This window comes from Carettochelys insculpta, chromosome 1 (genome assembly GCF_033958435.1).
Source record: "Carettochelys insculpta isolate YL-2023 chromosome 1, ASM3395843v1, whole genome shotgun sequence".
NCBI lineage: Eukaryota > Metazoa > Chordata > Testudines > Carettochelyidae > Carettochelys > Carettochelys insculpta.
The window spans coordinates 144,665,051-144,689,134 of record NC_134137.1 but is presented as its reverse complement, the minus strand read 5'-3'; the positions used below and the strand labels follow the sequence as shown (position 1 = coordinate 144,689,134).

The 24,084-nt window shown below is 43.5% G+C and overlaps 1 protein-coding gene across 1 annotated transcript; it reads right to left on the bottom strand.

Moving 5' to 3' along the window:
- Positions 1-1,365: 1,365 nt before the first annotated feature.
- LOC142009354 (claudin-34-like) lies at positions 1,366-21,996 on the bottom strand. The gene is made up of 4 exons (XM_074987307.1): positions 21,929-21,996; positions 15,249-15,343; positions 13,094-13,834; positions 1,366-1,439 (listed from the first exon to the last, which is right to left on the bottom strand). Exons 1-4 carry the CDS (start codon positions 21,994-21,996, stop codon positions 1,366-1,368), a joined length of 978 nt encoding a protein of 325 aa, XP_074843408.1.
- Positions 21,997-24,084: the final 2,088 nt, after the last annotated feature.

Genomic DNA, 24,084 nt, shown 5'->3' with positions numbered 1-24,084 from the left:
AGCATGCTAATGAGGCGCAGAATATGTATTTCAGCGCCTCATTAGTAATCTTCGAAATGGTCATTTGCATGGCAAATTTGAAGATTTTGGCTAGTGTGTAGATATGGCCACTATGTGTTAAATACATTGACTTTCCCCTTTGAGCAGTAGCTCTCTGGGACTGGGTGTTTTTTATAAGTTTTTGATTAGTGATTCACATTTAAATGATAAATTACAGCGCAGATCCTCACAAGGAATGTGTCTGGATTTTTGAGTTTCTGTAAATATTTTCAGTGATCAGTATTTAATTGCTTAGCCTCTAATCTACTTTACGTGTGAAAATAGTTTTAGCTCACTATTTTTCAAATCCACGATATCCCTGTCCATGATCTTGTTGTTCAATAAGTGTATGTCTCAGCAAACACATTACTTCCTTGAATGCTTTCTACCTGTTCACTGTAGAAAAGCCAGCCCTCAGTGCCACCCAGAGCAGCTGGCGCCAGACCATATGGCACCATGCCTCACCTCCCTCCAGCCAGCCATTAGTGTCACCTGGAACATGCTCTATGGCACTCCGGTGGCAATTTAAAAGGCTCATGACTCCGGCTGCGGCCTTTGCTGCACTAGTGGTGGCAGTAGACTGGAGCCCTGGATCCTTTTGAATTGTCAGGCCCTGGGACAACTGCCCTTTCCCCTTCCGTCCATACCCCATTTGGTAGGACTGCTACTTCTGTGAGTGCACACCCAGAGCCAGAGAATTTTGATTAGTAGTACCCATAGGAGTGACACTTAGGTCTGGAAGACCTAGGCCCTCCCCTGGCCTCATAAAGGCAATGCCTCTCCAACACCTTAATTTCCTTCAACTGAACATCAGAAGCACAGGTGCTGATGCAGACAGGATGGAGGGCATATCCCGAGTGTCACACATCCATGAACAAAATCGTTCGAGGAAGGTAGCTGGGTTTTATTCTTTGATTCAATGTAGTCATCTCTTCTACTTAGGTAACTCACAGCCAGTACTCCTAGGAAGTGGGGCTTTGAATTTATTTAAACATGGATGGCAGTGTAGCCTTCCCAAAGTTTGCATCTAATCGGGATGCAGCAGAAATGATGTACTGGTTTGTAAAAGTATGCACACATGGCCAAGTGACAGGCCTGCTAATGTCCAATGCAGAAATGTCAGTTAGAAATGCTGTTGACATGTCCTGTAGAGCCCTGCAAACCACAGTTATCCGCAGGTATCTGCATCTGCAGATATAGATGCAGATATCCACAGCTCATTTTTGTGGCTACAGATGCAGAAACAAATTTTGTATCCACACAGAGCTCTAATTGACTGTGTTGTCATGGAACGAGCTTACACACTTCGAGGGGGCATAGCTTAGGTTACTTTGTGAGCTGACATTCATGATGCAGGAAGTTATCCATCTGGAGACTGTATCTGACAAGACCACTTGATCCTATATGAAACAAACAAAAGGAGGAGCAGAAAGGTTTAGTCCTATCTAAATATAATGTTAAACAATGCCTGACATCCAATGTCTGAAGACTATGTTCCTCTGGGTTTGAGGGAGACTTAGGTAAGAACAGTGGTAAATATTTAGCTTGGGTCAAGTGAAACTGAGAAACAGCTTTGCACAAAAACTTAGCGTGTGGCTGTAATTTACTTTGTCTTTAGAAAACTGCGTCTAAGAGGGCACCGTCATCAAAGCCTGTTACTCACCACAACATGGGGAGTTTTTTTGACACAGAAGGGAGACAGAAGTTGAGAGAGGTTGAATGGAGGTTACTAGTTCCTAAGACAGTATTAAAAGTCCTGCAAAGGAATTGACTCTTTAACTAGTAGGTGGAGATGACAGACTTCTTTCAAGAACCTCACGATCATTGTCCCTTCTCCTCATCTAACCTTGAAGCATCCATACTGTGAGATGCAGGGAGCTGAGTGTTGGATGCAAACCTGACTGTGATGCTAAGGCAGGATGTCAGGATAAACAAGAAGGTAGATAGGAGGCTGCAACGATAATGCAAGAACCAGTATTTTCTCTGCCATATGGCAGCAATCAAACTGAGCTTAGTGCAGTCCCATTTCACCTTGAGAATGATTTGCAGAACAAGCAGAATGCAGAGCCCAAATGCAAAGCAGCTTCTCTTGTCATATCCAAAGGTAACTGCCAATCAGAAGGTGGTCATGGAGCTGAAGTGGGACTTGTCATCTGCTCTAGCTGGTGCTACTTCAGCAACAAGTCTCTTACTCCCTCTCTCTGTAATGTGTCCCTTATTATGATAGACCCTTTCTCTTTAATATGACCCTTTTTATGAGATACCATAAGCTCTTTATGTAGGGTCACTCTTTGGGTTGGCCACCCACCTGACAATGCTCAAATCCTGGTGAGGACATCAGTCAGGTTCAGCCAACTATTCTAAGTAAAGTAACGCTCAACAACCTAGGGTACTGATAATGTCTATGAACAAGAAAAAAATTCTCAGCAACTCTGACTGTAAAGCATGAGATGAGGAAAACCCCATGGAGCTTTAACTCTAGCCAAGGGTGAGAGGAGAGTGATAAAGCAATGAGGGGATTGAGGTGGCATTGCTCTTATATGGCCAGGAGACCAACTGGTGATGTGTACCGTGAATACCACACCTATGGGTACTTCTCGGCAAAGTTTTCAGTGCTAATGTGCTGGGTGTATGCACCTCAGTAAAATACAATGGCTGCATCTACTCAAAGAAGAAAGTTCCTTAGCTGTAGCATTAAAGGCCTATAACACATACAGGCCGTGTCTACACGTGCACGCTACTTTGAAGTAGCGGCACCAACTTCGAAATAGCGCCCGTCACCGCTACACGTGTTGGGCGCAATTTCGAAGTTGAAATCGACGTTAGGCGGTGAGACGTCAAAGTCGCTAACCCCATGAGGGGATGGGAATAGCGCCCTACTTCGAAGTTGAATGTCGAAGTAGGGCACGTGTAGACGATCCGCGTCCCGCAAGATCGAAATAGCGGGATCTGCCATGGCAGCCATCAGCTGAAGGGTTGAGAGACACTCTCTCTCCAGCCCCTGAGGGGCTCTATGGTCACCGTGTGCACCAGCCCTCAGCCCAGGGCTTCTGGCTGCTGCTGCTGCAGCTGGGGATCCATGCTGCATGCACAGGGTCTGCAACCAGTTGTCGGCTCTGTGGATCTTGTGTTGTTTAGTGCAACTGTGTCTGGGAGGGGCCCTTTAAGGGAGCAGCTTGCTGTTGAGTTCGCCCTGTGACCCTGTCTGCAGCTGTTCCTGGCACCCTTATTTCGATGTGTGCTACTTTGGTGTGTAGACGTTCCCTCGCAGCGCCTATTTCGATGTGGTGCTGCCCAACGTTGAAGTTGAATGTCGATGTTGGCAGCCCTGGAGGATGTGTAGATGTTATTCATCAAAATAGACTATTTCAATGTTGCTACATCGAAATAAGCTATTTCAATGTAGCGTGCGCGTGTAGACGTAGCCACAGAGATCTATGTCTACACTAGACTTTGGTTGACAAAAGTCATGGAGTGTCCACATTACAAATGCACTCTGTTGACAGTAAATTGCCAGAAAGCAGCACTTCTGTCGTTAGCATGCCGCCATTCCCCCAGGAGGCAGAGTGCCCTTCTCAGCAGAATCTGTCAACACAAAGCAAGTGTGTACGCTGTAGGGGAGGGGAGCCCTCTGTCAACAGAACACTAGGCGTCTCTGTCTGCTGTGCTTCCGGTTGGACACTATTTTGAGAGAGCAGCCAGACAGTCTGGCCACTCTCTGTCAGCAGAGCAGATCGACAGAGCGATCCGCTTTCAAGCGTGGCCACAATCAGTCGACAGAAGTTTTGTCAGAAGATATCATCCGTCAGTAACTTCTGTTGACTGATCACAGTAGTGTACAGGTAGGCTAATGCTGATCCTAACCAACAGAAAACATGAAAACACTTACCAGTTTATTATAGTACTCACCAAAGTGGGGAAAAGATGATATCAAAATTATTTTCAAATCTCATCCAGATTTAGCATACTCTGCAGTACAGTCTTTATCAATCCAGCTCCAGTTCTTCAAATCAATTCCAACTTGACAGGAAACACTTCACATGTAGGAAGAAGACAGTCACCATTAATAGTAAAAATGTGTATCTAATCAAGGGTTTCTTAGACAAATTAGCTCTGATATATTTCCCTGTGTTACCAGAATATGCTAATCCCCTCATAATATAATGAAGCTATTTCATCTGATATGTTATCTAAAAAGACATTGAAAAAAATCAATAAATAGCAGCTGTTAAAAATACAGTAATATTATGTCTTTTTTGGGAATATGCTGTTAGATAGTCCTGTTTATTTTATTTATACCTGTCTAAATATACACCTGTTTAATAGGATTTTTGTGTGTGATCCAGTTATTTTTCAGATGGGACCAATCTATCAATTTATTGATATCAATAAATAGAAAAAAAGACAAATTTCATATATAAAAACAGTCTCATAAAATGTCACTGCCATTTCTTACACAGTATAGAAGCCCGAGACAGGTAGGTTGGAGGCATGGCCAAAGCAAGCTGATCCCCAGGTGACAAAGCCTCTTGAGATTGTCACCAGCTGGCAAAAATTAGAGTAGCACTCTGGCTGGTCTGACCTATGTTGGACTAGGATGGAGCCAGGCAGAACATCAGGAAGGTATAATAGATTCACTGGCAAGACTGTTCTCTCGACTGCATTGTGCAGAATTGGAGCACAGAATCTAGCCAATAGTTCTCATCTTGCTAAGAATTTCCACAGAAGGGCTTGCACACTACAATGAGCTTGCTCAGTTAGACTGTTATTCCTCACAGCAATAACGCATTCACTTATAGGAATCATAATTACTTTTTTTAAACCAGCCGGAAAAAAGCCCTACTTTTTGTATCACAAGGGGATTATTGGTACAAAACTATAATTGAATAACTGAAATTGGCACAGTACATTATTTTCAAAAAGTCCCCACTCAAGAACCAGTTGACATTCAAATCAAGAGAAGAAAATGGGGAAGACTAGCCATACTCTCAGAAAACCATCTTCCAGCATAGTCTGTCAAGCTCTCAAATGGAACCCGCAAGGAAAAAGCAAAAGAGGAAAATCTCAGACAAAGTGAAGAAGATCTACTGAGATTGAAGGACAACAACAGGGGTACTCCTGGGGTCAGCTAGAAATTTTGTCCCGAGACAGAGCGAAGTGGTAACTTGTAGATGAGCTATGCTCTACCCGGAGTACAAAGGTTTAGGTCAAGTAAGTCCCCACTTTCAAACTGATCTTTCACTTTCAAACTTTGAAACGGCAAGCAAGGTTTGCAATTATTATTTTCCAGTCTGTAGTTCTGAAAGTGAATTTAAAATAGATTTGTAAGTATAGATCTTTAGAAACAGATTTATGAGCAATACAATGTACAGAATGAGCTTATATAATTGAAGAACGTCCTTGAGTAGCTCCAGAGCAGCACCTCTGAGCTGGCATACCAGTTCTACCTCTGGTTAGGGAGGATTTTTGCCTGTTGCCACTGTATCTGTCTTGAGTCTTGCGTTACATTATCAGCATAACCTTTTGCAGCAGGGTCGACAGCTGACGCAGGTCCTAGGGCAAGGTAGGAGGGGAATCTGGCTCCATGCCCAGAAGAAGCAGGGCCGAGAGAGGAAGAAGTGGGGCCAAGACCAGTCAGCTGTCTAGGCCATCTGGACCACAGCGCTGCCCCTCCCCAATTCCTTACAACCATGCACAGCAGTAGCAATGCTGCCACAGTAATTTCAGGGGCCCAGATCAACTGCCCCCTTTGATGGGCCTTCCTTATTGTGATATGCCCCCTTTGCTAACTCCTTTGATAATAATGGCCCAAGTAACTGTGCAGCCAAAATGTATCATGCTGAACCATCCTCCTCTCCCAGCTCACTCAAATCTACTTTAAAGGCACATTTATACTTTCATGAAGATTGCAGCTCTGGAGGTTGATCTGCCAGGTTTGATTTAGCACATCTGTTAGGGACACACTTACTTAAACATTGCTGGTGTTCCCATCAACTCCAGTAAACTCCTATGAAGAAAGACTGAAAGAATTGGGCTCGTTTAGTTTGGAAAAGAGAAGATTGAGGGGGGACATGACAGCAGTTTTCAGGTATTTAAAAGGGTGTCATAAGGCAGAGGGAGGGAACTTGCTCTTCCTTGCCTCTGAGGATAGAACAAGAGGCAATGGACTTAAATTGCAGCAGGGGAGGTTCAGGTTGGACATTAGAAAAAGTTCCTAACTGTCAGGGTGATCAAACACCGGAATGAATTGCCAAGGGAGGTGGTAGAATCTCCATCACTGGGGATATTTAAGAAGAGGTTAGATGGATGGCTTTCAGGGATGGTCTAGAAAGTGCTTGGTCCTGCCATGAGGGCAGGGGGCTGGACTCGATGGCCTCTCGAGGTCCCTTCCAGTCCTACTCTTCTATGATTCTATGAAACCTCATGAGGAGTAAGGAAAGTCAACGGGAGAGTTTCTTCCTTTGACTTCCCGCAGTGGGGCCAAGCTGGAAATTCTATTTAATGTACGCCAACTGCAGCTCCAGTAGTGTAGACCTGGCCTCAGTTACGTAGGTTTACATATCACATAGCTAGAGAGTAGAACCCAGAACAATTTATTATATGTCTGTAATAACTCTTGGTTTGTATCATTTATGCAATGACTGGTCTACACCTAAAACAGAGTTCAACCTAACTACATCACTCAGGGGTGTGAAAAATTCATGCCTAAGCCCCTGGGAGGCAGTGTCTGGTCAATGGAAGAATTGTTCCATCCATCTATGTGCCAGCTGTGGGAGAGATGGATTTAGTCAAAGATGGAAGAACCCCTTCTGTCACTGTAGCATCTATCCACACTACAACACTGCAGCTATACCACTACGGCATTTCTAACACAGCCATACTTTACGCTTTCTGATGTCCATTTATGTATTGACTCGCCATACTAGTAAGTAATACATTAAAACAGTAGGGCATTTACAGATTAAAGAAAAGCAACATTTAAAATTCCAATAGTTCCCACCTAGTTGGGGCTCTTCCAGATAGTATTTGTGGCTGAATCAGAAGTCATTCTGAAAGAATAAGCATTGTTAAGAAAAAAAAATATCTGATCTCAGAAACTCTCCATTCCCAGTGTGTTTCTGCCTTTTCAGAAAAATGGAAAGGACTCACCCAGACTGTTGGCTTAAAAATATAAATAGACATTCTCATCACCATCCCATATATGTTGTTTCCATGGTCACTGTTCCTGATTGGATCCTTTGATTATTCTATAACACACAAAGCTCAGAAAGTTCTTAGAATGTTATCACATGATGCAGGACATCTTTGTAACATCTGCTTATCTGAACCATCAGAGGACTTGTCTACATTTGCTCCCAACTTCAAAAGGGGCACATTGATCAGGATGATGGGAGATTACTAATGAAGTGCTTCATTAGGCTAATTCTCCCCCATGGCAATTTTGAAGTGTCAAACTTTGAAGTGCTTGCTGTTACTTCAAAGTGCCTTTACTCCCCAAACTCTTGACACTTCAAAGCTGCTGCGGGGGAGAATTAGCCTAATGAAGTGCTGCGTATTCACTACAGCACTTCATTAGTATTCTCCTGTCACCCTCATTAACATGCCCCCTTCAAATTTGGGGGCAAGTGTAGACCCAGCCAGAGTGTAGGAAGCAAACTGAGCTAAGAGAGGCAGTACAATGGCTGAAGCACTAGGAAAATTAAAAGGAGGTAGCAGGGAGGGAAGTCTGTCCACCCATAGGATGCAAGGAAGACTAAAAGGCAAAGACCTTCTCTTTGTCATTAAAACTGACACAGAACATATGTTCAATGGAATTAAATTAACGTCATGATATTACAGTTTAGGAATATGAATATAAAACAGTAAGATAGACACCTCCATTTTAATGGCATAGATAGAGTACTTTATTGTGGCACCATAATTTATTGAGTCAGTTTTATTTTCAGGAAGTACCCAAGACCAAGCAAATGAGTAAAGAGAGGGCAGAGCCATGGTTCTTCACTGCTCTTTCCACGGGCCAATATTTCAAGGGACATTTTTGACTAAAGGTTCCAGAGTCAAATGTTCAAACGGCTGAAGTTGGCACGTGAATGCATAATTTTAACTCTACCCAATGGGCACATCCATTATGATAGCAAGAGGCATCAGAGGTGGCATCCTGGTCCCCCATGTACCCCGACCAACACCCCCGCTCCATTGCAGCCATGGCCAGAGCTCTGGCTGCGGTCCTGGCCGCTGTGCTGCAGCAGCTCCAGGTAGCCACCCTCCTGGACACCATCCTCAGGGTGCAACATCCCCAGCTGGTCCCCTGGGACATACGCCGCCTGTGGAGCTTCCCCACAAGCAGCAACTGGTGGGACCGGCTGGTGCTGGAGGACTGGGGTGATGAGCGGTGCCTACAGAACTTCAGGATGACCAACGGGACATTCCTGGAGCTGTGCCACTGGCTCACCCCAGTCCTCCAGCACCAGGACACAAACCTGAGGCCAGCGCTCCCCCTACACAAAAGGGTGGCCATTGCCCTATGGAAGCTGGCCACCCCGGACAGTTACTGATCTGTCAGCCACCAGTTCGGGGTGGGCAAAGCCACCATTGGGGCAGTCCTCATCAAGGTAAGCCATGCCCATCTCACACCTAGACTGCATGTGGGGGGGCGAGGGGTGCTGCTGGGAGTGGGGGGTGCACAGGTGAAGGGGATGGTGGGGGGGTGTGGGTGCTGGAGTGACCCACGATGGAGCGGTGGCAGGGGCCAGGTGGCCGACCACGGCCTGGGTGAGGGTGTTCAAGTTGGACCTCACCCGGTCCCATGCCTGCCACTCCATGGCAAGCCACTCCTACATGACACCCATCAGCTCCCTGAGGGTGGCCATGTGGGCCATGTCCCCTGCCTCCTCCTCCCTGGCCTGGCGGTGCTGGCGGAGGGACCTGCGGTGGCCCCGTGCTGCCCCTGTCCGGGGCCTGGTCTGCTCCATCTCGCCTTCTGTGGTCGGGATCCCCGGGCCTGTCATGGGGCTGGTCCAGCTGCTGGCCACTGGAGCTGTGGAGACATAAGGGGAGAGGAACAGGTCATTAGTCCCAGTGAGGGACCCCCCTGAAACTCCCCACCCCAGCCACCCCGTCCCAGTGGTCCTGCAGGGATTACACCTGGGGTTCCCCACCTGCGTTGCAGGAGTGCTGGCTCTCCCCTGCCCCCCCTCAGTCCCTCCATGGCCTGGCAGCCTGTGGTGCTGTCCAGGCCACATGTTGCTGAGTGCCACACGTCGGCCCTGTGAAGCCGGGGTGGCGGGGCCATCTGGCCTGCCCATGACATGGGGCTGATATCCCTGTGGGTGGGCTGCAGCCACCCCAGGCAGGATTGCACACCCCCTTTCCCAGCCCTGCAACCGCCTGCATGCATGGTACATACCTGTGGGTCCCTCTAGGAGCTCAGGAGAGGTGTGATCCAAGTGGGCCAGGCTGGATGGACCCAAGGGGACTTTGATGACAAGGGCACCCTTGCTTGAGCCCTCATCATCACCACTGGCTGGGACCCCTGGTGGCTGCCTGTGGGTGGCTGGACATCTGGGGCATCCTCCCCCCCAGTCCTTGTCCCCTCCTGCTCCGTCGGTGGGTCCACCATGTCGAGGAACACAGCCAGGAGGTCTTCCGATTCTAATTTCGAATGTACTTGCTAGTATAGTTACACCCTGTAAGTCCTGATGGAGAGCCTGTTTGCTTGAAAAGCACATTGTTAACTGCTGCAATAACAAATGATTCTTCCACAGTTTATCCGAGTCTAAAGGAAACAATATTTTTTGTGTGAGAAAATAATTAAGCTTTGTATTTCGAAAACTGTTACATGAAACACCAAAACATCTTTGCGGTATTAAAAACTTGGTACCACTACACAGGTCAGACAAAAATAGTGTCTTTTCCATGTAAATTAAATTCATCACATTGTAATGCTTATTTTCGCAAAGGTAATGAGGGGCTGCCATGTATGTGCCCTCTCCTTTAACCAGATGCCTCCGCTCCCCAGCCTCCAGTATTTTTCTCTGTGTTGACTCTAGTCTGCAGGGCGTGAAGAAGGAATGGATGAGATGAGAAACAGAAGCATTTCTTAGAGCTCAGAAGCATCTATTACAGTATTGTTGAGAATCAGACTCTTTATGTGTCTGACTTCAGGCTTCTAGGTTTGAAAGATTTTGCACCCCATAATTATATGGAAAGTATGGATGGGGTCACCTTGATTAGAACTTGAATGGGATTGGGTGGAAGCTTGATATCTGGCAGTGGAGTTGGCATCAATAAATGTATCCCATATTTTTAGCCACATATAACTGAGTGGCAGTGATATTCCTCTTATTCCCCCCAAAAATTAATGTATATATAGTTCTTCCCTTCTTTAGTATTTAGATCTACCAGTCCTTTGTTGTTTATATTTGACTCCCTCTTCTGGATCTTCAGTAGTATAACACAAAACTGGTAGGTCAGCAAGTGCATTTTGTATGTTCATTCTTCTTTTCTTGGTGTCAGTGGATACTTGTAAAAGCTTAGATTCTCAAGTACGACTTCTTATTTTGTCTAGCTTCACAATGTCATAAGGTTCCTTGACTCACCTCTTTGATGATACCTCTGAATGAGACAAGGTGCATGAGGTAATCTCTTTTATTGGACCAACTTCTCCTGGTGAGACATACAAGATGTTGAGCTAATATAGAACTCTCCTTCCACTCCCTGTAAGCTCACAAGCTTATTTCTATCTCACCAACAGAAAGGGATCCAATAAAAACCTATTACCTCACCCTCTGTGTCACTCTAACAATCTGGGACCAAGACGGCTACTGCAACCCTGCCTCTGGCAATGGATGGTCTTCCTTAACTAGTCTGCTAGGAGACAGGAAACAGTTCTGTGATTTAAGGTAATATATTGGCTTATGTCCAATGTCACATATCTAGATTCTAGTCTGTCACACCGTGAGTTTGTGATCTCTCTAGGGCCTCACTGTAATTGTTCTGAATACTTTCCATGTCAGTTGGAGTTTTGTGAATTTCACACACAGACCTGAAGAAAAGCCACTTTTACCTTAAATGGAAGCTTATATTGTGGGGGGTTTAACCCAAGACTGCAGTGGGGATGAAGGCTTGGGGCAGGAGTTCCCGAGCAGCAGCATTTCTGAAGGAGTTATAGTGACCTATCGGGCTCATTGCAGTGGCTCTGACAGAGTGCATGCTGGAATGGAAGGATGGCCTTCTCCTGCAGAACACAGGGCATGTTCCCTTCTGTCAGCTCAATGAGTGGTGAGCACATGATTTGGGTGTTCATATATTTAGAACCCTGCATATCCACCGCTATCAGCTTCATATACATGGATAGTACAGCAGATACCCAGGCAGGGATCTCTCCTCCCTGCAGCCAGGCAGAATGGTGAGCAGGCACCAGAGCAGACTCTTGCCGGGAAAGGGCTCAAGAAACTGTGCCCTAAATATCACTGCAGGAGGGGCCAAGTGCCAGTCCTGCCCAACTCCCCTCCCCTCTCTTTGTGAATCTATAGAGCCTTGGGCCTCACCTCTGCTGCCCCTTATCCCCAGTCCCTGCTTTCCCGCTGCCTACCTCTTCTCTGCACAACCTGTCCCCTCCTTACTAATCCGTGGTCCCTGCCCCTTCTTTCCAGATTTGTGGAGGGGTTTCAGGTAAAATCCAATCACACATTAGACGAGGGGTTGAGCCTGACAGATGCAGATCCACGCAGGGCTCTAGGTCTCTTTCCACATAGCCCAGTTACTGAAAAGTGCAGTGTGTATCTGCTGTGTGTCAGCCTTTCTGCTGACAAAATACTTCTACTCTTCAAGAGCAGCGTTTGCTTTGCTGGCAGAAGAGTGTTGTGCTGACAAAGGGCTGTTCGCACTAGCACTATTCAGGACAAAAAATATGTCTTGGGGAGTGCGGGGGGGCAGTTATTTAATACCTCTGAACAACAAAAGTTTTTTCACCCAATTGCCAGTGTAGCCACAGCCCAATTGCAGACAGAATTTATGTATGGATCCTTTGCCAAAAGGAAATCTTAGAAGTCTTTTTGAGGACACACACACACATCCTGGCAGATAGAAACAAATGTAAAGATTTAACATTCTTACAAGCTATAGTCGCACAAGTTGGGAGACAATGCCAGAGTGATTACAAGAGAAAAGCCACAGGAACAAGAAAGATACACACCAATTTTCATTTTTTTTAAATTTTAACAAAAGAGTACAAGAGAAGGTAACAGACAATAGCAGTAATAGAGGGAAACAACCATTTGTTTCAGTGATAAACCTTTCCAAATGTTTGACAACGAATAGGAATAATTGTATATTCAAAGACACAATCTGACAAGATACTAAGCACCTCCTGAGTGGTACTTAATGCCTCCAACTCCATCAATTTCAAATGAGTTGAGGGCATACAGCACCTCAGAGGACTGCACCCTTTCATTATGTCTTATTAGTACTCAATAAGTTCAAATTACTAGATGGTTAATGTAATCGTAAGTGGCAATAAGATCCCAGAGCACACTCAGGACACAAAAGGCTCAGTTCTGCTCCCAGTTACACAGGTAAAACTCCTGCATAACTGGGAACAGAACCTGATAAAATCCTGCTGTCAGATTTGTACTTATCTGCATTGCAGATCTCTCTTAGAATGATTCACCATATGGAGCCCAAAGAGAAATCAATGAGAGCTTTTGTTGAGAGACTTAAGCAGGTTTGGACCTAGGTTTTGTTTAATGTAGCATATGGGTCTCCAACCACACTCCTGCCAAGTGGGAAGGATTCTTCATGTCTGACACCTGTTTTCCTAATGCTCAACCCTTCTTCCCCGCTATAGGAAATAAAATTTGAGGCAGCTAGTTAAACTAAAAATAAGAAAGTTCTCCACCAACTATAAAAATATTAGTGTCAGCTATTACACATCTGGATGGTCGGTGTGGAAAAGGTCCAATAGGAATTTGAAAGGAGGACCTCTCTCCTTGTCCTGGTACCTTATTTTTTTTAAGTGTGGGGCCTATAAGTGGAAGGATCCCAGAGCAGCTACCTGAGCCAAAAGGTCTCTGTGGGCCCCAAAGTTCAATCTCCAAGAAAGATCCACAGTGTGGATAAGTATGGCCTGATCTGGCAGAAAGATGAGTGGAAGGGCATGTTTGCTTATGGTTCTGTGCTATGTGATCTGGTTCTTCCTTTTTAGGATGCACCTTACAGGGCAGTTTAGGAAACCAGTCATACAGCAGTAAGATCCCACTTAAGAGCAGCAGGAGAGCAGCTACAAGGCCCACAGGAATAGCAGCACCAACTTTCTGAGACTTTGGAGTGGAAGGCACGTAGTAAGAAGGAGGGAAGACAATACTATGATTTTTCATTGTAGAATACAAATTCCAGATTACTGGAATGAAGATAAATACACTTGACATGATGTTCAACACCCCCCCAGTTAGGAAAAAGAATAATATATACTTTTTCTTAACCTCTTTCTTATAAGCACTCCACAAAGCAAAGAGAACGAAACCTATAGCTATTGCTTCCATGACAGTGGCTAACATTAAAAGATCTTGGGCTGCAAATATTTCTAAGGGGATAGAAGTGTTCTCATTAGTGAATCCTTGACAGAGTATTAAGGAAGAGTCATTGGCAAGTTCAGGGTTAACAGTAAAGCAAACATCCCATATTCCAATCCAAACGATACCAGACGAGATGAGGGAGGTGTTGTCCACATGCCACACTCTCCATTGTATAAGTCCTATTGAAATAGTACAGAGAATCCAACCTAAAACACTCAAACCTAAACCAAGTAGTGGAATGTGAGAAATAATGGCCAGAAAGCTCACAACCTGGAAATTTTCATCTTGTGTCACAGCTCTGTCAGGTGCATGATCAGCCATTCAGATAATTGCAGGCTCACTGAAAAACACAACATATATACAAGCAGCATATGTGGACAGGTGTATGCATTTAGTATGCTCCATGCCATTTACATACCATGGTCATTGCTGTAATATCTGAGCTTCTAACCAGATGCACACATCATTCAGAATTAGTTAAATGTTAAAATTTCATTTCCTCATGGTTCATAAATTTCTAATTCAGGATTTTAATGTCCCCATTCTTCCCTATAGATTAGGCTCCTGGCTTCAGGAACATTTCCTACAATGCACCTGCAGTCCTGAGGCCCTCTGCACCATGCAGCTTAGTCAGAAGGGAAATGATGTCCTCCAAGGAGCTCAGACATTAGTTGCAAACTGGGAGCCTGAATTACAACTCCCGTCAGGCAACATGACACCAAAAGAAAATGCAGTTTAATGTTGAAATGACTAAGAATTAATTTCTGTTTCCTCAGGTCAGTTCATAACCTCTCAACTGCTCCAATTTGGGTGGAACAAATCTGAAACAAAATGTTTCGTTTAGATTTTCCTGATGAAAAAAAAGTTCAATAAAACTGTTTTCTGTTGGGGGAAAAAAAAATCATTTCTGATGGCAAATACACAACCTGGTCTACTCAAATGTCAAAAAAATTCCAAAACTAAATTTGCTCATGTAATCTTGATTTATGATTTACAGTGTTATTGAAGCTATGTTGGTCCCAGGATATGAGAAACAAAATAATATCTATTGCTGTCCCACTTTTATGGGAAAAAGAGACAATCTTTGGCTGCCTCTACACTAGAAAGTTATTTCGAAAGAGTGGTGGCAGTGTGGATGCTCTCTTTTGAAACAGCAGATCACTCTTTTGATCTGCTTTTTTGTATGTGGATGCTCTCTTTTGAAAGATGCTGAAAAGAAAGACTCCTTTCGAAAGCAACAAGAAGTCCTGTGGCATCTTATAGACTAACAGATGTATCTATCTTTCGAAAGACTGCTGTAGTGTAGACATACCCTTTGAGTTACACAGAGATCACCTTCAAGACATTATGATCGTTATCTAAATTTACCTCACCATTCTATGGATCAACAGCTAGCTACTCATTCCTACATGAATATTCTTTGCATGTACAAACAGTAGAAAAAGCAATAGTAGAGCTCTTAAGTATCACAATACACTTGTTAATCTCAGATCTATTGGCAAAATATTTTTGAGGAGCACAATAACCTAAGGCATTCATTTCCTCATGGTCAGTAGTATGTGTTTTATTTATGAGAAATTAAGCTACTTGCAGTACCTCAGTAATGAAGGAAGTACTTATTGAAACATTTAATACCATCAGTCAGGTACAGCATACTCTGGAATGTGGTTTCTTGAATTCGACATTCCACACCTTCATATTCTGATGTAACCTGATAGGTTTTCCATTTCCTGTGGGAAAAGGGTGAAATATGCATTGATACAAAGAGAGTTCATGAATTATATCTCAGGGGATAATGGTTCAAAATACTATTGGTGTATTTTGATTTTCTGAAAACTAAGGGAAACCAGGGACTGTTAAACTGATATTCTATTTAAATGTCCATGGCTGATAAATCAGTAATTGGCAATTGCTAATGACCACACTAGTATTGAGTTCCCAAGAGGAATTTTTCTGAAGTTTTCCAAATTCTATATTTGTAAATTGCAGATATACCTGTGAAATGGGAATGTTATATGTGCCCCCATTTGCCTTTATGATACTGTATAACAAGACTATTAATCAATTGGAAAAGCTATAAACAAAACAAAGTTCAACAGAATCTTGATGCCTTAAGTCAGCGTTTCTCAAACTTTTTTATTATGTACCCCCAGTACCCACAATTTTCAGACACACAATTTTCTTCTACCATTTCGACATAAAACAACCACAAAAAATGCATTTTGAAATAGCACCCAGCTATTTCAAAATAAAATTTCCAGGTCCATAACGCTATTTCAAACATTGGAGCCCATTATGGCTTATTTCTAAATAGTGCTATTCCATGGCTCAATAGTGCCTATTTTGAAATAGCAATTTCAAAACTGGCATCATTCCCCTCACATTGGCTGCGTCTACACTGCAACAATCCTTCGAAAGAAGGTCTTCTGGAAGAGAGCTTCCAAAAAAGACTTCTTTTGAAAGAGCATGTCCACACACAAAAAAAGGGGATCAAAAATCAATTCTCTCTTTCAGTAGAGAAAGTCTACACAACCCACATTCCTTCAAAAGAACAAGCTGGGGATCAAAAAATTCAGCACCATGAAGACTGCTTTTTTGAAAAAAGGGCCCCTAGCGTGTCTACATACATTTTTTCCAAAAGAATCTTTCAGAAAAAGGCACTCTTCATTATCCAGGAGAGGAAAAGGACTGCCAGAAAAAGTGCTGCATTCTTTTGATTTCAGATCAAAAGAGTGTATTTTGTGGGGAGCTGTTCTGCAGGTTCTTTTGGAAAAGGCCAATTTTTTTTAAAGAACTTGATAGGGTAGACGCAGCCCTTGAGGGTTACCAATTTTGCAATAGTACACACCCCCTATTTTGAAATAGCATGCACATAGCCTGCAAGACAGCTCAGTTATTTTGGGATAACTAGGTGGTGTAGCCATATCTCTAGACACTATAATAATAAATAACAGCACTAAAGCTCCAGTCACCCGTAGTTATCACATTGCTCTTATTAAAACCAGCTCTCTCCCAATAGAGTTTAATTGATTAATTGAGACATCTTAACCCAAAGCATTGTCCTTTTAGCCCTTGTAGGCAATATTTGAGCTGGATTAAGAAAATGGCATTTTCAGACATCCATCCTGTGATCCAATGGCTTGTACTGCTTTCTGGAAATGGATCCTGCAGCCCAACCAAGTATAGTGCACAGCATACCCATCAATGGACAATTTATCCACTATAGAGAAGAATGATAGGAACAGGATCTGAAACAGAATGTAGCTAAGAGAGAGAGATGTTATCCTCCTTGTCTTTGCCTTTTAGGACTATGTTCAGAGCATTTACTGAGGCTCCTACACCGGGTAAGTGGAAGGAGCAAGGGAAGAGGAACACTGAAGCACTATAACAAACAGATTACTCAGGATAAAGCAAGTGCTATCAGGAACTGAACATCAGTGCTTCTATAGTGCATAAACCTGTTAGGCAAAAACAAACATACTCTTATTAAATATATCCAAGAGATTATTTTTTCTGAGGCAAACTTTAAATGAAACTCGAAGTAGATCAATAAAGATTTAAAGACTTTGAAGTTCAAAGACATCTATGTGATGCAGCAAACCAAAGCAGGAGAGCAGAAATAAAGGTGCGCTCCTTCACTACCAACAGCAGAAGTGTAACTGCACCATAGAATCTCTATGAACAGAAATTCCATGTTTGAATATAAGCATGTGCTCAGCAACCTTTACCACCTTGTACACACTTCAGCACTCATTATAATTTCATGGCACACCCAATACATATAGCCCAATCCTCTCCCATTTCTCCCGAGCTGGGCAACCCCAGCTCCCCTCTCTAAACCAATCCCCCTCCCCCAGAACCAGGCACCCCCAGATCCCCCATCTCCCACCCCTCCCCTTAGAGCCAGACACCCCCAGGCCCACCCTTCCTCTCTAACTCAACTCTGGTGACTCACCAGAGCTACTGCCACCACAGCCGCTGCCCCTGCTCTCACCACCCCAGAGTCCCCACCACCTCCACTACTGCCATGTGCATCTCCCACCGAGCAGTGGGGTGCGTGCGCAGACTAGTGGACGGCACACTGGTTGGGGAGCACTGCACTGGGCATATACTACCAGTCACCTGACCAGGATGGTGTGGTGACTGAGGTGCTCAGGGAGGTTAGTGAGGCTATAAAAGATAAAAAAAATGTAACAATTCATGGTTGATTTCAACTATACCCATATGAACTTGGAACATGTAATAGGATAGAATGGAGACATAAAGTTACTTGACACTATAAATGATAGTCTTTTGGAGCAGCTAGTCCTGAAACCCACAAGAGGAAAGGAACTCAGGATGTGACCTAAGAGGTAAATATACCTGAACAGCTTGACAATAGCAATCATAATTTAACATCCCGATGGTAAGGGAGAACACCACTGCAGCCCACCACAGTAGCATTTAATCTCAGAAAGGAGGACTAAGCAAAAATGAAGACCCTAGCTAAACAGAAATTAAAAGGTGTCAGCCCCCGAAGTGCAATGCCTGCACACTTAACAGACACTTTTTTAAAACACCATAATAGAGGCTCAACTTACATGTACACTCCAGATTAAAAACAAACAAAAAAATTATAAGGGGACCTGAAAAGCACCAGAGCGGTTAAACAACAAAATAAAAGAAGCAGTGAGAGACCGAAAAAAAAAATCCTTTAAAAATTGGAAGTTAAATCGTATTGAGGAAACTAGAAGGGAGCAAGTCAAGTTTACAAATATAATTAGGATGCCAAAAAAGAATCTGAAGAGCAACTGGCCAAAGACCCAAAAATAACAGCAAAAATGTATAAGTGCATCAGAAGTAGCAAGTCTGCTAATCAGTGAGGCAACCAGACAATCATGGTGCTGAAGAAGCAGGGAAGATGAGGCCACTGCAGAGAAAAAAAATTAATTCTTTGCACTCTTTGCATTAGTCTCCACTGCAGAGTATGTGAAGAAGATTCCCACATACGAGGCATTATATTTAGGTGACAAATCTTAGGAACTATCCCAGTTCTTCACCGGATGACTGGAGAATAGATAATGTGACATCAGTTTTTAAAAAAGGCCCCACAGGCAATCCTAGCAAGTATGGATAAGTGAGCTTAACTTCAGGCAAATTTGTTGAAACTATAATAAAGAACACAATTTTTACATACATAGACAAACATGATTTGTTGGGCAAGAGTCAACACAGCTCATCGGAAGGGAAATCACGCCTCACCAGTCTATTAGTAATCTTTGAGGGGAATCAACAGACATGTGGACAAAAGGTAATCCAGTGGATATAGTGCATCTAGATTTTCAGAAAGCCTTTGATAAGGTTTCTTACCAAATACTCTTTTGCAAAGTAAAAGTCTCAGGATAAGACAGAAGGTTGGATACACTACCAGTTAAAAGTTAGAAGACAAAGGGAAAGAATACATGGTTAGTTTTCAGAATGTAGACAAGTACATAGCATAAAGTATCAGTTTGCCAGAAGCAGGGAGGAGATGATGGGATGCATCACCTGATGATTACCTGGGCTATTCATTCTGAAGCTCCTATCTCTGATCACTCTCAGAAGACATGATACTGGGCATACATGGATCATTGGCCTGCTCCACTGTCAGCACTCTTATGTTAATAAGACAGGAAATGATGATGGGAAGTATAAGAGGAAGTACTTTGGCTCTTCTGCAGCAGTGGCAAATTCTGCTTTCTGCCCTTCTGATTCAGGGAATTATTCAAAGTTACATGCTATGGACTTTAGGGCCCAGATTCTCAAAGATATTTAGATACCGAATTCTTATTGAACTGAATAGAAGTTAAGCGTCTAAATACTTTTAATTATCTGGCCACAGAAGTATTCATTGTTAATTAAGTATGGTTAACTAGATTCTAGATGTATGGACTACTGGGTAGCATACCAGGAATCAGGAGACCTAGGTTTTATTGCTGGCTCAGCCAATAGGTTTCTGGGTGATGTTAGGCAAGTTATTTTCCCATCTGTACTTCAATTTCCCCTTTTGCAAAAGGAGAATAACGATAGTGACCTCTTTCGTAAGTGCTTTAAAGATCTCTTGATAGAAAGCACTCTATAAGAGCTAGGTACTGTTATTAATTCTCAGAAAGTGCTGTGTGTCTTCCAAACACAAAGACAAATACAGTCCTGAGCCCCCAAATCCAAGCAACCTTTTCTTAATTTAATATTGGAGGATGGGACAACTGTATTGCTATGTTTGCAGTACTACGCTTCCCTTCATTAAATTAAAATGTGGCAAACCAAAACACAATTACTGTACTAAGCCCTGTCACTAAAGGATACAATAAAATAATAGGCTATTTACACTTTTTACAGAGTATGTAGATATTCCAGTTGGTCAAGACTCCTCTTTGACTGTCTCATTAGCAGAACAAATATTACTGAACAAGAACTCTCCTAACTGCTCCAGAACGTAAAACTAAACATTCTCTTTCCATAAATTCTGTTCCCATGGCTATTGTTTGTAAACTAGCTCACTTGATAATTCTATAACATACACACTTCAAAATGCACTAGATCCTTGCCACATGAGGCGGGACATCCTTCACAGCAAAGTCTGCTCACCTGAACACTTTAATCACTGAGGAGGGAGTAACCGGGGGGGAAGGTGAGGGCAGATTGGGTAATGTCAGACAGAATAACAGTTACAGTCCACTCTTCCATAGCTCCATTAAAAAGCTGTTGGTGACCAGAAAACAAAGGTGTGTAGTGCATCTCAGTTATGGCTCTGGAAAGAATAACTAATAAGCTTTCAGCTGCTGTTCAGGCGCTGCAAAAATTCTTTAGATGACATATGTGTTCAATCATTTGATCTAAGCCTATCATGAATCTTTCCTGTCTCTTAAAGGATAACACAAAGGCTTAGAGCAGGGATGTCCAATCTTTTTTGCCACTCAGCAGTTTTTAACATGTTCCAGGAGCAGAACACAAAATAGCCTCAAACCACCACCATCACCATACCCAAGATTAAACCCCACACAGCCCCTGCCCACCCCCAGGCTTAACCCTCCCTTGCATCCCTAAACCACCGCCCAACCCAAAATTAGCTTACCCTGGAGCAACATGTGCTGCTGCTCCCACTGCTCCTTCACCAGGCCATCTCCTCTTCACTACATCTGTGTGGCTTCCCCCAGCCCTCCTATTCCCCACACGAACATCACAGCAGGGGCAGCTGCCAGTGTCCTGCCACACTGAAAGAACAGGACTCAGTTTAACTGGTTTAACAGCCAGATCCCTTCTGCCAGCTGTTAAACCAATTAAACTGAGCTCTAATCCAGTGTTTCTCAAGCTTTTTTTTTTCATAAAATACCCCTTAAAAATGTAAGTACCGCCAGTCCCCATAATTTTCAGACACAAAATATCTAATACTCCCAACCCTCCCCCAGAGCCATGCACCCCCCGCTCCTCACTTTAACACAATCTTCCCCCCCCCCAGAGCCATGCACCCCCCGCTCCTCACTTTAACACAATCTTCCCCCCCCCCCAGAGCCATGCACACCCAGCTTCCCCCACCCCACTTGCTTTAACCAGTCACCCCTTCCCATCCTCCAGTGCCAGGCCCCCTGCTATAATCCAGTACCAGCAACTCACCAGAGCCCCTGCTGCTGCTGCCACCATCATTGCAGCTGCCACATGTTTCTCCCTCCAAGCACTGGGGAAGGACACATATGCACAGAGCGGTGCACAGTGCTCCCACAGATCTGAGAATTTTATTGCTCAAAGAGCTGCATGCAGCTCCAGTGTGCGTGACCCTTGCCACTTCTCTCTGCCTCCTACGGCGCTGTACAGGAGCCAGAGGAGGAGTCAGGCAGCAGAGGTGGGAGCCACAAATACCTCCTTAAGGAATCACATGCTGCTCGGAGCCACCCAGCTGCCTATTGAAAATGGTGCCGCTGCTGGCTTTGCAAGCCAGATAAAAAGGCTTGGCAGGCCAAAATCTGGCCTGCAGGCCACATGTTGAACATCCCTGGGTTAGAACGTAAGATCTTCCACACCACAGCATAGACATCTAACTCCTGAGCTAACAAAGTGATGCCACTAGCTTACAGCAGCAGTACTATACTGTGCCAGCCTGTCATCAATACAAAACAAAGATACTCTTCATCAAGATTCTAACCCAGATATTAAACACAAAATAAAAAATGGCTCTGGTCCTCATAACAGCCCTTCTCCTGAGCTCTAAAACCCATTACCAAATCAAATTACTTTTCCAGGAATCGTCCTGGTTTACGATTTCACTAAGATTACAATCAAAGCTCTCACTCACTACTTACCTGATTGTAGCAAATTCCTTAGTCAAAACATCCTTCAGGACAAATATCTTTTTGTTGCCTACTGTCATTCTGCTGGAATCGCAGTGAAAATATAAACTTATTCCCTGAATAATAAACTTCCTATCCAATCTCTTTTTACTATAGACCTAAATGGATTTTCCTTGCCAGAAAGGAAACTGAAATATTTTGAATATTGTTGTGTTTGCCAGCCCAAGGCTGGATTATCAATTGTTGTGTAGCTTCATTGACTTCAGCTGAGAGTCTGGATGCAGGTATTTATTTAATTCAAGCCAGCCTTTTCTGGAAGCAAACTGGAGCTTTGAAACTGTGATGTCTTTGTTTTCTGTGTATAGAATTTTTGACTTTATAAGATCTCTGCCAGCCGTCATTTTGTACTCAGAGTGGCTGCAACCTGTTACCCAGAATGTCCTTGTGAGACATTCTGTGCTGGATTCACAAAAGGACTTATAAACCTAACTGTCACTTTCAGCTCCTCTAACCAATATTTATGTGCCACTGGCATTCACAACCCCTGTTCAGCTGCCACTTTACCCTGTAGGACCGTGTCTAGACGACTGTTTAGCACAGTGCTGTTGCTGGTGGCACGAGCCTGATGACAGGTCATGGAATTGCAAATGGAGGACTATTGGCTAATTAGTATAGCTGCACGAGTTTTTATTGTTGGCAGGGAGTGTGCTGGCAGTACAATGGCCACGTGGATGTGCCTCTGCCAGCTAAGTCCCCCACTGCATAACCAGTCCCTTATGCTGCTCCATGAATTTGGACCCTAGATACATACCTGGTTTTGCCTATGCATTAATCTGACCCTATGTGTGTGTTCATAGAAAGACATAATACATTATTTTATTTCTATTCTGCTTTATTTTAGTGGACCTGCACTTGTCTACATCTGCCCACAACAGGAACTGGGCACTTCTTGAAGATATTCAGACCATGACCTCCCTGGGCACAGCTCACCACCAGATAGTTGCCCTGGCTTTCAGTGTGTTAGGCTGGATTCTATGCATCATCTCAATAGGACAAGTACAGCAGAGAGTGCGGTGTATAAGCAGAGGAGGAAAAAGTACTCATAAAGTACTTTAATAAAAGTGCAGTTGTTTTCACATCTGGATCCTTAAGTACAATAAAGATGTGACACACACATGTGTGTGTGTGTGTGTATTTCACTCAAGTAGGTTTCCATGGGGAAAGTGGTGCCTTACACTTAAGTACGTTGAGTACTTTTTCCACCTCTGTGTACAAGTGACACCACCATCACCTCTTTTGTCATTGTTTGAGTAGGAATCTGGAAAGTTTGTTTTGACTGTCATGGCAAAGTCTCCAGAGACCTTCGAATAATATTCTGTAATAGATTTTTAATTTCAATGATGCCTTCATTCCCCAGGGAATGTCGGTTGCCCAGTTCCTTTCACTGGCTGTCACAGTACTGAGGACACTAGGAAAAACTTCTAATAGCTTTGCTCTAAGGAGTATTTATATGAGACTTCTCAAAACTTGGACTATCAGCTCTTTTCTAGCTGGGGGAATCTTGAAAATATTTGCTTGTCTTTGTCTTAATTCCAGTGATCTGGAATTGCTATTCTGTAGCACACAATTGTGCTATCCCATTTCCTCCTTCTTTCTACATGCCCTCCAGCCCAGAGGCTCAGGAAGCTGGTGCTGCTATTCTTGGTAGGATTGTGCTTGTCATCTTGTTGCTGATAAGTGGGATCTTTCCCCTTTCTTGCAAACATCCTGTGATGCCAGATGTTGGGGTGTTTTCTGATAACAGAGACGAGCTGCATGAGAGGAAAGCTGGAGTTTAGCTACAAGATAAACATAGCAGCCCAGTGACCTTGTCTCTTCAATGAGCTTTCTGAATTTGCAATTACAGTAATACACGAGCACACCAAAAACTTATGTGATTAGTGATTTTCACATAACCAGTTATTCCTAACATTGTGAGACATTGCTATGGACTCAGCATTGAAGTGAATTGTTGATTCACACTACAGTTGTTGACTGCTATTCTTTGTCTTCCATGTATGTGAACTTTGTATGTTTTTATTTTCTTTCAAAATGTGTATTTAATTTTGCACAGTTGATCTGTTCATTTATTTGAGTTTTTCCTACTCAGTTTTTCCTAATCAAGGTCA

Coding starts and splice junctions, on each gene's coding strand:
- LOC142009354 (XM_074987307.1), bottom strand. CDS start 21,996: ATGACAGTAGGCAACAAAAAGATATTTGTCCTGAAGGATGTTTTGACT. Junction 13,835..15,248: donor TATGCTGTACCTGACTGATG/GTATTAAATGTT, acceptor TACTTGGTTTAG/GTTTGAGTGTTTTAGGTTGG. Junction 1,440..13,093: donor ACAGAGACCTTTTGGCTCAG/GTAGCTGCTCTG, acceptor TGTTTCATATAG/GATCAAGTGGTCTTGTCAGA.